The sequence below is a fragment of the Manis javanica genome, chromosome 11 (genome assembly GCF_040802235.1).
Source record: "Manis javanica isolate MJ-LG chromosome 11, MJ_LKY, whole genome shotgun sequence".
Taxonomy (NCBI): Eukaryota; Metazoa; Chordata; class Mammalia; order Pholidota; family Manidae; genus Manis; species Manis javanica.
Window position 1 is genome coordinate 111,588,073 of NC_133166.1, and position 12,555 is coordinate 111,600,627.

A 12,555-nucleotide genomic window follows, 5' to 3' on the forward strand; every position below is an offset into this window, starting at 1 on the left:
AGCGCCCGCTGCAAACCACAAGCTTTCAGAGGGCGGCAGGCTTGGCAAATGTCCCCCAGCGGCTGGGACACCCTGGGAAGAGGCTCCTGTGCCCAGAGGCCACAGCAGGCACAGAGCCCGGCATGGCCGTGGTGGGGGGGCATCCTGGTGACTGAGCCACGGGGCTGGCACCCCGGAGCAGAAGGAGCACCGGCTTCCACAGCTCAGAGAAGGAACCTGAGGTCCTATGTGCCACCTGGGTACCCAGTAGGGCCGACACACCACCTCCCACCCCCTGGAGAAGCTCCTGGAGCCCACGGCCCCAACTCCCTGCCATATGTGCTCCTGTGCCACCCTCAGTACCTCTGATGTCCCCAAGTGCCCGTGGCTGGGGCTGAGGGAGTCACAGGCAGCTATGTGTGGCGCTGCCCACCTACATGTGCTGAGTGGTTCTCAGGGACTCTGGGAAGAGGCCTGTGGCCACCCAGTGCCACCTGCCAGTAAAGATACCACTTGTCAGGGGTCTACAAACCAGCCTGGCCTGGCCTCAGGCTGTCCTTCCCATGGGGGCCGGTGCCCAGCCACATGGGAGAGTGGGTGTGAGCCCCACCTCTGGAAGTCCTGGCGTCACGTGGGCCACACTGAGCCCAGGGGGAGGGAGGCCGGGTGGGGGACCCACCACACCCTGAGGTACCGTCCTGGCCCGCAGCTCAGGGAAGAACCGGGAGAGAAGCACCGCTGGAGTGGCCTCGAGAATGGACCACAGGCCTCAGGAACAGCGCGACACTGCCTCCGCACCCGCACGGCTCCCCCTCGTGCCTACCTTGTCTTCCACCCGGTTCAGGCGGGCACCGATGCTGTTGTTACCTCGGTCCTTGCTCTTCTCTGCGGGAAGAGCAGGAAATCAGGGATGTGCATGCTGGCGGTGGGCGAGGGCAGGGCGGGCGACCCCGGCTGGGCTCAGGGAGAGCGGTGATGAGGGGTGGGTCGTTGGGGTTGGAGGGCGCCCTGGGAGGTGGAGGGGTGGGGCGGCCAGGGTGCCCTAGACTTCCAGTCCTGCGACCTGAGAGCCCATCAGAGCAGGACAGGCACGGGCCTGCCCCGGAAGCTGTGGCACGGCGCCCATCCACTGCACAGGGCACCTCCACCCATTGTGCTCTGTTTACCATGCTTCACAACTGAAGGTATGCGGCAGCCCTGCGTCGAGCCAGCCTGTGGGTGATGTTTCCCGACAGCATTTGCTCACTTTGCGCCTCTGTGTCATGTTTTGGTTATTCTTGCAATATTGCACACTTTCTCATTATTATTGTATTTATTAGGGTGATCTGTGACTGGTGATTGTGACTCTCTGAAAGCTCAGGTGGTGACTAGTGTGTTTTAGCAAGACGGTGTGTCTAAGTTGAAGTATATATGTTGTTTTTCAGACAATGCTACTGCACGCTTAATAGACTACATATAGCGTAAACATAACTTTCACATGCACTGGGAAACCGAAGCGTTCGTGTGACTGCCTCGCTGCTTGGGCGTTGCGGTCTGGAACCTCCGAGGTCTGCCTGCACATTCTGCCCCCGGGAGGCCCTGGCCTCTCTTAGGCCTGGGGAATGCCTGCTGCCCCAGCTGCCCCTGCCATCCCGGCCCCTGTGTGAGCCATGGCTCCCACCTGAACTTGGGCTGGGGCAACCCCAATGACCTGGCCTGGCCCTGGTGTGACCCATAGCCCGGTCCAGAGGACGCAAGGAGTCAGAGCTGGAGAACGGCAGCGCCCTTGCCATGCCAGTGGCCCCTTGAGTTCTAGGCTGGCCATTTGCCCCTGCCCCCCCCCCACGTGCCGTCCTGCCAGAATGTCCATCATGGATGTGCACCTAATTCCTCTATGGCCTGGAAAAGCTGCCATTTAAGGGGATCCACGGGGTTGGGGGGGGTCTTGCACTAACTGAAAATTCCTTTATAAAGTGCATTCGAAACCACCTTTGTTTAGGGTGGGGTCTACCTGCCACCACCACCCACCCCCTCTGCCGGCTGTTGCTGTGTCCTGTGCTTCCAAGGCCCTGATGGTCCAGTCTGACGGCGGGGAGAGGCTAGCGTGGGTGGAGGGGCAGGGGAAGGGTCCCGCACGGGCCACTGTGCCCAGGTGCCTTGATGCAGAAACCCACCTGAAGCGGAGATGAAGAGGGAGGGCTTCCCGATGGACTGGTCCAGCCTGGGGGGAGACGGATGTGAGCTCACACTCAGCCTGGGTGCCACCCACACACTTGGCCTGTCAGTGGGCAAAGGGGCAGCGGTGCCCAGCAATACAAGATACCCAGTCCCTCTGGGGCCTCATCGTAGGGCTTCCGCACTTGCTGCAGGCCAGGAAGACATGAGCCACCCACCACTGCCATTCACAGACCTGCCAGGTGCCTCCCAGGCCCCAGAGACCCGTGTTCCCGAGGGGGCTGGGCAGGGGCTCCAAGGTGAGGGGCAGCGGCCAGGCAGAGTCCGAAGAGTGCCCATTCATGAACGGCCCAGGCCAGGAGCCCTCACCGGCTGGGAGAGGCAGCCCGGGAGTGGGCCCTTCCGGGGTGAGGCCAGGTCGCCGAGCTGGGCGGGCTTCACACTCCTGCAGCAGGTCAGTGAAGTAGGGCGGCCTGGACCCCTGGCTGTGGGCAGCCCCGGCAGTCTCCCAGCTGGACCTTGCGACACACGGGGCTAGGTTGTTCCCAGGCTGGCCCGCCGTGGAGGTGCAGCTGGCCCCAGTGTGAGCAAGCCCCCGGACTCTGCTGCTTCCGTGGGAACAAGCCCTCCCGGCTTCAAGCCGGAAGCTGAACATGTAAGCTCCCCAGCTCCAGGTCCAGGATGGGGGAGACCCCGGGGATGGGAAGCACCTTGTGCCTGGCAGGGTCTCCCCTGGTGGGTGTCTCCTGAGGCAGGGCTGGGCCTCGGTCAGAAGTGGTAGTCAGGGAGGGTGGGTGCAGTCTGAGCAGAGGTGGGCAGTGTGGCCCCGGTTGCTGCCCCGGAGTGGGGAGAGAGCCATACTTCCGCCCCCGCCCCCACTCTGTACCCCCTGTCCCCTGCCCGCCTGTGCCTACCTTCTCTGCAGCTCTTTGATGCGCACCATGAGGTTGAGGTGGCCCTGGGAGTACTGTTCGATGACGTCCCGCACGTCGTAGGGCTTCCGTGCTTGCTGCAGGCCAGGAAGACATGAGTCACCCCTCTCTGCGCTGCTGGCACCATGCCAAAGCACATGGTGAAGGTGCCTGCCTCAAGGGGTCTTGGGGATGTAAGGAGCTTGCCCGCATGGGGACACGGGGCAGGTCTGGCCCAGCACATACTCAGTGGCTGGCTCATTGTCAGTGGCCTGACTACCCTGGGCTTGGCCCCTGGGGTTGGGTGACTGGGGGCTGGCGCCTGGCCTCTCTGGGCTTCGGCTTCTTGCCCACTCACTCACAGAGGCCTGCCCACTGTCCCTTCCCAGCCCCGGTCTTGGAAGAGCTGGCCCAGGTGAGGGACCAGGAGGGACAGGTCGGCTGCTAGGTGCTGGCTGGGGGTGGGGGCACGGCTCTGCACAGCCACCCCCAGCTGGGCTCCAAGCTGACCCCCACACACTTGCTGGCAGGCATACCCCCTATTCTGAGGGTGGGGACGTGGACTGCCATGCTCGCTTCCCAAGCAGTCCTCATTGCCAGGCAGTGGTAGCCCCAGGTGACAGTCTCAGCCTGCAGTACCTGCTCTTGGGGACAGGCTGCCTCCTGGGGTTCTGAGGCTTATGGGGCAGAGGGACTCTCTCACAGCAGGCCTGGGCCATGCAGGGCACAGCGGGTGACCCCAGGGCACCCAGGCTCACCGCCAGCTCTGAGTCCATAAATGCATCCTGGGCTCAGATGAAATCACCAGAAACCACAACAAAGAGAATAAGGCTTCCTATGCTGATGTCAGCAACACCTCAAGCCACATTCATGGCCTTGTTCCCAGGAGCCTCAGGCTGGGGTTCCCGCTCAGGTACAGGCTGGCCAAGTCAGGGTTTGATGGTCCAGGAGGCCCATCCCCCTGACAGGCAAGCCAGGGAACTTCTGCCCTTCTACCCAAGGGGTCCTGGGGAGACCAGGTTGGGTGGGGCCAGGGTCATCCTCAGTAGCACCAAAGAGCCCACATTAGTGGTGCGCTGGGGATCATTGCCTCTTGCTGGAGCATGAAGGGCCTGTGACTTGCCAGACAGCTGGGAACAGTGGGGTCAGCCTGGGTCACAGATAAGTGGGGACAAGGTTCCGATGCCCACCAAGGGTCAGTGCTGTTCCCCCCTGCAGGGTCCTGGGAACACATCCTCCCTGCCACCTGAAGCCTACCTCTCCTTAGGGTGCACCAGACTGGGGCTACCCCGGTCTGAGAGTGTGCTCACCTTTGCCTGCCCTCCAGGACAGGGTCCTGCTTCAGATTTTTAGGTACCCTCTGACACGCCATTGGCTCTGCCATCAATGCTGGTAGCTTGGCAGAGTTCTTGCAACCTCCCCCAAACACTATCCTGGCCCCAGGAATTCCAAGGCAGGGCAGAGGCCTCCTTCCTACCAGGGGCAAGGCCCCCAGAATCCAAGGGGTTCCTGCCCTTCACAGGATCCACCAGGTAGGGCCCTTGTGGGAAACATGCAGCCCAGCTCCGGGGTCTAAAGACAGGACCCTGAGATTGGGGGGCTGGGATGGAGCCCACCTTTCCCACACCACAGCAGTGCTCCTGACAGAAGGACCTACCACCCCCGGAGCCCACCTGGACACCAGGGCCACCTGGATCACCTCATGGCTCACATGCCAGGACCCACCCTGGGCTAACAGGGTCAGGCATGGGATGGGACTCTAGGCAGACCCTTTGGCTCTCCACAAACTCCACTTAGTGACAGTCACAAAAATAGCACTGAGGACAGCATGTAGGTGTAGGCTAGCAATGTCCCCAGGCTTTAGTTTCTGTTTCTATAAAATGGGGCGCTGAGCCCTGCCCCTCCCTCCTGGAAGATGGGCCGCTGGTCCTGCTCCTTTCCTGTAACATGGGGCGCTGAGCCCTGCCTCGCTCTGGCTGCCAGGGAGGGAGGGGGATAAAGTGAGATGACGGGTGAGGGAGGCCAGAGAGTCCTGAGCCAGCCGGGGCCAGTGTGGGAACTCTTCCTCAGCGCACACTGATGGTGGCCCTGGGTCACGGCAGCCAGTCCCCGTGGGCCAGAGGGCCGAGACATGCGGCACCTCCAGGCACGCCGGTGGGGCCTGGGCAGGCTGGGGGACTGGCTGGGTCCACAGTGCAAGGTGGTGCAGGCCTGGCCTGGGGTGCGCTGTGTCCCTGTGCTGGCCTCCCCCCACAGCCTGGGAGGTCACAGGCCACTGAATGCAGGTGAATGGGGCATCTGAGTGTTAGAAGCCCTTGTGTGCCCCAATGTAGGCAAACGTGCCTGTGAAAGGACATGAGTGTGAGTGACCAGTGTGGGTGGGAGTGAGAGCATGGAGTGTGAGTGTGCCAGAGTCTGCACAGGAGTGCGCGAGCAGGGCTCTCGGGCGGGGCCAGTGAGCTGGGCCTCCTCCGCCTCACCTCGTCCAGGGCGCAGACCACAGAGGGTCAGCAGTGCCCGGCGACACCCAGGACTCATGGCCCGCTGGGGTCCCAGGCCCCCTGAGACTTATCTTGGAGCTGAGAAGCTACCCCCAGGGTCTGGTCAGTGCCCCTGGAGGCCTCTGTCAAATGGTTGCCTGGAGCCTGGTGGGAGAGATCATCTCAGCTTTCTCTCCAGAGCTAATTTCCTCTGGCGGCAGCAAGCGGGAGCCTGAGATGAGCCGAGATAATGCCGGGTTGTCCAGACTGACCGACGGTGGACATGGGAGTTCAAGGCAAACTTGAAGGGCTAAGAGGCTCTGGCTCCTCTGCCAGACACAGGGGCGGCTGGCTGGGCACTTATCGGCCAGCGAGGCAGGAAGGGGGGCCACCCACCGCGTCTGCAGCCCCTGAGGCCAGATCGGGGGTGAGGACGCCGGCAGACGGCCCGGCTGCTGTGAGGGAGGGGAGCACCCCTGATAGCTGGTACCCGGTGGGGGCCGCCCCCACGGCCCCACACAGCTCCTCACTGCCAGGGGCTCCCTCCACTGCCTGACCTCGGTGGGTCCCTCCTCCCCAGAGGCCTCCATGGTGCCCCCTGGCAGTGAGGGCCAGCTGGTGAAGCTGGAGGCAGCTCCGGTCCCTGGCCTGGCTCAAGAGCCTCCATACCTCACAAAGGCAGACTGGGAGGCTCCCCAGAGAACCTCCATTCGAGGGGCCCTTTATGCAAGGCCCCCAAGTGGTCCTGTGCACAGGAGAGAGGCAGAGAGCAAGGGAAGGGGCAATACCTGGCTATTAGCAGAGGCCTCCCAGGCCACCTGCAGCCTCGCCTGTGTCCTATGGCCAAAAGGGACCCTGGCCCAGAAGGGAGGGCAGGGCCCTCGCCGATGCCAGCAGGCAGTTTTTTGGCCTGTACTTCAGAGACAGGTTGGCAGTGCCCAAACCTGCTGCAGCCACAGTGGGCGCCTGTCTGCTGAGGACAATCTCTGTCCTGAGCTGGAAGCCGCTCATGTCACCCCCAAGCTGGGCTTGCCAGGAGCCTGAGGGCTCTTTCTGCTCTGCTTGGTGCCCCAGGCCCCGGGAGCAGCCCCAGGAAGCTTGGGTTCAGCCGGCACAGTCCCCCACATCCCTGCCGCACCTCAGGCAGGGAGCAAAGGGCTCTGCCCCGAAGGCACTTACTCTAGAGCCTCAGTGGCCCAGCTTCTCAGGCTGGGGACCATCTCCATCCTGGGAGGTTCCCCACTGACCCCTCCACACCCCCCCCCAAGTCTCATGTCTTGGGTCCTGCCCTCCAGTGAGGGTGAAATATCCTGGCCCTGCCCACAGCCTCCCCTGTCACTGGGGGACAGCCCTGTCCAGACCTGACCCCTAAGGAGGGGTTCCTGCAATCCCCTCCATGGGGAGGGGGCCCTTGTTGCCAGGAGGCTGGGCGCACCTCTCCCACCAACCGTCAGCTCCTGCCTCCAAGCTGCCCCTCTGCCAGGCACCAGGTCCTCTGGGAAGGAGTGGCCACAGAATTCAGATGCCCTCAACCTGGGGGCACCAGGTCTCGCCCAGAACACTGCCAGGCAGACCTCTTGGAGCTGACTGAGATTGTCATCTACAAGGACCCTTCTGTTGAGACAATGAGAAGTCCCAGGCCCTGGCGGGAGCCTCAGCATGACTTGGCTTGGTTTGGTCATGAAAGGCCACCCCCCAAGGATCGGGGCGGGGCAGACAGGCAGCAGAATGCCACCGAGGGACTGTGTGTGCAGACCACTCCTGGGCCAGCAGCTGGCTGCTGAGCCGAGGGGCCACACGCTGCTCTTGTTGGCGGGAGGCGCAAGGTGGCCGGGGAAGGGCCTCGGGGAAGGGGCTGGGCTCAGAACGATGGCAGTCATGCTCATGGCGGACGCTGCCCGAGGGCTGCCGTGAGTGGGCCCATGTGTGGACGGTCCCGTGCCACCCCCTTGGGCTCTTGTTGCCATTACTGATGGGGGGAGAACGGGTCCAGGGCTGCCTGGGTGGAGGTCTGCACCTAGAACCCTGCTCTGAGCCTGCGTTCATGGCCTGGGTGAGCAGGGGCTCTGCTGAGGGGCGGTCAGGGGGCCTATGTCAATCCTGCAACTTGGCCGGGAAGGCTCAGCCCAGAGCGGGGAGCAGGGGCTGGGGTGGGATGTAGGGGTGCTGGTTTTCTTCCCGGCACTGCTGTGACAATTCTGGGGGTTTGCTGCTTGGGCAAGCACGCCCAAGGGGATCTAGACATTGCTGCCAGCCCCAGGGTGACCCTGCAGCCCTGGTGCTCACTTTTTAGAGGCACTGGTGGCCAGGCCTTCTGCAAAGAGAAGGGCCACACCCCCTCACCCCAAGGGTGCCTGTTTCCTAATCTACATTTCCTTGGAGTGCTGGGCTGAGCCGGGCCTCCCTCCTTCGACCCAGGACTGTCCCCACAGCAGAAGGTTGGAGCCAAGCCTGCCACCAACTAGCTTCCCCTGGGGGCTCCACGGGGCTGCAGGGGACCCAGCCCGGACAGAGCGCTGACGGGGGATGGAAGCCCCTGGGCTCCAGCTCCGCCTGCCTCGGAGACCCTTGCTCTCCGGGGAAAGGCAGGCTGTCCCCTAGGGCGCAGCAGAACTGCTTCCCCTCCATTTTCCTGACTCACACAGAGCAGGAATGGGGGGCAAGGGCACTGCCCAGCATGGGGCAGAGCTCTGGGGCCTGTAGGACCCCTCCTCTTGCCCGAGGGAGGCAGGGCAGGCTCTGCACTCTCTGAATCCCTCCCATGTCACTCCCCAGATGGGCTGGGCAATGGGGGGGGGGGGCACAAGTGAGCCCCAAGGGCCAGGCCGACCAAGGACATGTCCTTCCAGGACCTGCCACCTTGGGGAAGGATAAGGAAGTTGTGCCAGGGTATCTGATGGGTGAAGGGTCATCTTGGATGTGGGGGTAGGGAGGCCTTGTACCCTCTACCATGGATGGGAGAGAGGCTTCCGGGGCTGACCAAGGGCCGGGGGGCTCGGCGCAGGACCCACCTGGAATCTCTTCTTGGCCACAAAGTACTGCATGCGCCGAATGACCTTGATGGTGGCCCGATGGTGCTCCCGCAGCCTGCAGTGGAAAACGGAGAGGAGCGTGAGAGTGGGCGCTGGGGTGCCAGAGGCTGGGTGCCTTCCCAAGTGCCCCCTGCTGCTTTGGGCTGGGTCCTTCCCTAAATGAAAGTGTTCAGCTCCGTGGGGTGATCTTTAAATCCTGGAAGTCCGTGTATTGGCCGGGCAGGGAGAGGCCGGGGGCAGGGCGGCTTCACTGAGACCCTGGGCTCGCTTGTCCCTGGGAAGTGGGGTGGGAGGCGGAGTCCTGGGTTCGCAGTGGCTGTGTCCTATGAGCCACAGAAGCCACAGAAGCCACAGAAGCTTCTGCTGCCTTCGGGCCCTCAGGCCCCTCACCAGTATCATGCAGAGAGCGTGCAAACAAGGTGTAGGATGGGTGGTTTTCTGGGGGCAGTACGGGTAGGGGCGCAGGAGGAGGGGGGCTGGCTGAGATGCACATGGGGCCTTGCTCCCTCCTTCTCTTCCTCTCCCACAGGGCACGGGGGCCACACTCAGACCCCAACCACATGGCTGGGCTAGGCCTCAGGGGTGCCAAGCTCCTGGGCCAGCAGACGGAGTGGGCAGGGGGAGGGCTAGGAACCCAGGGGCCAGGAGACCGGGGGACCAGAGCGACATCTCCTCTTCCACGGTGCTGCCAGCACTACAGAAAGAAGCTGGATGTGGGCAGCTCTGTGGGACTCAGCACCCGTGGGGACCCCAGCCCAGCCTGGCCCGTGGCTCTGCCTGCCCGGGCACAGGTAGCCTGGGGGCCGTGGTGAGGGAAGCCCCGGGAGGTGCTGCAGGAGGCTCTCCCTGGGGCAGGACAGCCGCTCTGACCTGCAGGTGGTGTTGGCTGGGGGCAGAGTCCTGGCCAGGGGCCGGTCTGCATGTCTGCAGAGCAGGAATCTCCCCACACACAGACAGCCTGACACCCCAGCCTTCCCTAGTCCTCTGCCAGGCCCACGGGTGCCCCTCAAGAGTGGGCTGGCCTGGGGCAGCAGGACGGAGTGGACATGGCTGCTGTGTGCACTCCAGCACCAACGTGTCAGACGTTAAGGGCATACTTCTATGCAGGAGAGGACAGCAACTTACACGCATCAGGACTCACACACGCTGAATACATCCTCTCACACGCTCACACACCTACATGCACAGGCTTGGGGTGGAGCCTAAGCAGGCTCTGGGAGGCCCCTGCGCTGCTGAGATTCCTCCTCTGGGGTGGGGTCACTGGCCTCACGAAGTCCCTGACACCCCCTCACACCCCTGACACACCTGATGTGATATGGGTTACATTAGTTGATTTTTGATATTGAACGAGCCTGGTTTATCTGGAATAAATCTCCCTTGGCTGTGGTGTTTCATTCTTTACACCTTGTATATTGTTTTCTAAACACTACAGAAATCCCGGGAGCCCACCACTCAAAGTAAAAGCAAGACCCTGACTCAACCTATCCCCACCCTAGGAACCACCCAGCTCGGTCCATGTTCCTCACACCCCTCGCTTTACTGTTTGCGTGATTTGATCAAGTCTATATGCATTCCCCCCTCCCCCTGCAAAAGGCACTTATTTGTTTTAGTGATCTAAACCTTATAACAAAGCACCGTGCATTGTCCTTGCTGTGACGTTGCCAAGATGCACCCGCATGGTACAATCCACACTCTGTCCCTTTGCTTTGACTGGTGGAAAATACTCCTTTGTGTAGACATGCCGAGTTTATCGGCTCTCCTCCTGTGATGGGCACGTGGCTGGTGGCCAGGCGCGGGTCTGGTGAAGAGCCCCAAGGCACATACCCCTGGCGAGCTTCTCAGGCTAGACGGAGGCTAGAATGTTCTTTGGGTGCATACCCAGGCATGCCACCACTGGGTCACTGGGCATGTGAATTTGATGGTGTGGGATGTTGCACTGCCCTCCCTATGGTGGCCCCACTGTGTGCTCTCACCTGCAGTGCAGGAGAGGCCCTGGCCCCACAGCCCCCAAGGTCAGACTTCATTACTCATGACAATGAGTCGCGTGTAAGTGGTGTCTTCATACCGACTGGCCTCACGGGCTCCTCTGCTGTGAAAGGCCGAGCACGTCTCTGGGCCGTGCTCTCGGTATTGCGCTCTTAGTGATTAGTTAGGTAGAAGTCATCTACATAACTTTGTCTATTCTTTGCCAATTTGTATGTTAGGTCTGCCCACTCCTGTGGCAGGCAAAGGGTCCCCCAAAGATGGTCTAAACATCTGTTACCTTATACAGCAAAAGGGACTTTATAGACGTGATTCGGTTATGTACCCTGAGATGGGGAGATGGCCCTGGATCACCCAGGTGGGCCTAATTAGACACTGGCTTCCTGGAAAGTGGATGGCCTGCCCCAGCTGTGGTCGGAGGGAGCTGTGACTGTGGGAGAAAGGCCGGAGGTTGGCAGGGTGCTGGCTCTGAAGACAGAGGAAGGTGCCCCTGAGCCGAGGGACGCGGGCGTCCCCGGGGGGCTGGGAAAGGCCAGGCAATGGGTTCTGTCCTGGGGCCTCCGGGAGGAGCCAGCCCTGCCGACACCTTTCAGACTGGTCAGCAGTGTCAGACTTGTGACCTACAGAAAGGTAGTAAGTGTGCGCTCTTTGAAGCCATTGGGTTTGAGGGGATTTGTTAGAGCAGCTGTAAAAAAGCGACATGAATCCCAGTTTGTAAACCATCTTTTCATTTTCTTTAAGGTGTCCTTCGATGAACAGGAGCTCTTATTTTATATAAAAAGATTTACTAATCTTTTTCTTTCATACTCAATGCTTTTGTGTCTTGTGTAAGAAACATTTTCCTACACTAAGATTTGAAAGGCACTAACTAACCTACATTTGCTAAGAGTTAGAAGGTTTGCATTTGACATTTAGTCTACCTGCAGGCAACCTTTGTATACGGTGTGAGATGGAGGCCTAGCTTCACCTTCTTCTTTAGGGATGCTTATTTATTCCAGGCATCCACAGTTCCATCTTGGTCACACCCCAAAGCCTCAGACCTATGTGGGTCTTTCCTGGACTCTCTGTTTGATTCCACTGGGCTAATTGTCAACCTCTGCACCTACATTTCAGTACCTTAATTACTATTGCCTCAGACCAAGTCCTGATACCTGGAAGGAAAGGTCTTTCCTTGATCTTCTTAAGAAGGTCATAGTTATTTGTGGCTCTTTACTTTTGCCCAGAAATTTTAGAATCATCATATTAAGTTTCATGAAAAAAAACCTGTTGGGGTTTTTATTGGAATTACAGTATATCTACAGATCAAGTTGGAAGAAATGAATTGACATCTTTATAATATTAAGTCTTTTATCTATGAGTGGTATGGTATATCTATGAGTATGGTATATCTTTCTCCTTGTGTAAATCTTTAAAAATCTCTAAGTAAAGCAAAATTTTAGTTCTTTGAAAAAACTAACAACACAGACAAAGGTCTGGTAAGACAGATTGAGAGAAGATACAAATAAAAATATTATAAAAGAAAATAAGACAATACTACAAATAAGGACTTAAAACATAATAAAATAATACTCTCAACTATATGCCAAAAACTTTGGAAAACCTAGACATAAATGGGCATATTCTTAGAAAAAAATATAACTCACCAGAACTGAGTCAAATAAAATGAAATGTTGGAATAACCCTACACCTATTCAAGGTATTGAGGCAGTGGTTAAATATCTTCCCAGAAGAAAACACCAGGCACACATGGCTTTATCCCAAATTCTACCAAACTGTCCAGGAACAGATCACCTCTATTTTATGGAAACATCTTAAACTGAATGAAAAGTGAAAACATAATACATCCAAATATGAGGGAGGCAGCTAAAGCAGTGCTCAGAGGGAAATTTATAGCATTCAATGATTATATTAACAGAAAAGAAAGGTCTCAAATCAATGACCTCAGTTTCTACCTTAAGTAACTAGAAAAAGAAGAGAAAATTAAACCCAAAATAAGCAGAAGGCAGGAAATACAGT

The 12,555-nt window shown here is 59.1% G+C and overlaps 1 protein-coding gene across 7 annotated transcripts in view; it reads right to left on the reverse strand.

The window, feature by feature from the left end:
* The window catches only part of KCNQ1 (potassium voltage-gated channel subfamily Q member 1), a 329,509-nt gene that overhangs the window by 65,977 nt on the left and 250,977 nt on the right, over positions 1–12,555 (reverse strand). For 6 of the 7 annotated variants that reach the window (XM_037011470.2, XM_037011475.2, XM_073217330.1 and 3 more), the window contains 4 exons: positions 8,536–8,611; positions 3,048–3,142; positions 2,133–2,179; positions 803–864 (listed from right to left, as the gene is read on the reverse strand). In XM_037011470.2, coding sequence (XP_036867365.1) covers positions 803–864; positions 2,133–2,179; positions 3,048–3,142; positions 8,536–8,611 — 280 coding nt within the window. Of the gene's footprint in view, positions 1–802; positions 865–2,132; positions 2,180–2,224; positions 2,652–3,047; positions 3,143–8,535; positions 8,612–12,555 lie in introns of those variants that run through there. The other variant, XM_073217332.1, reaches the window with a different exon arrangement.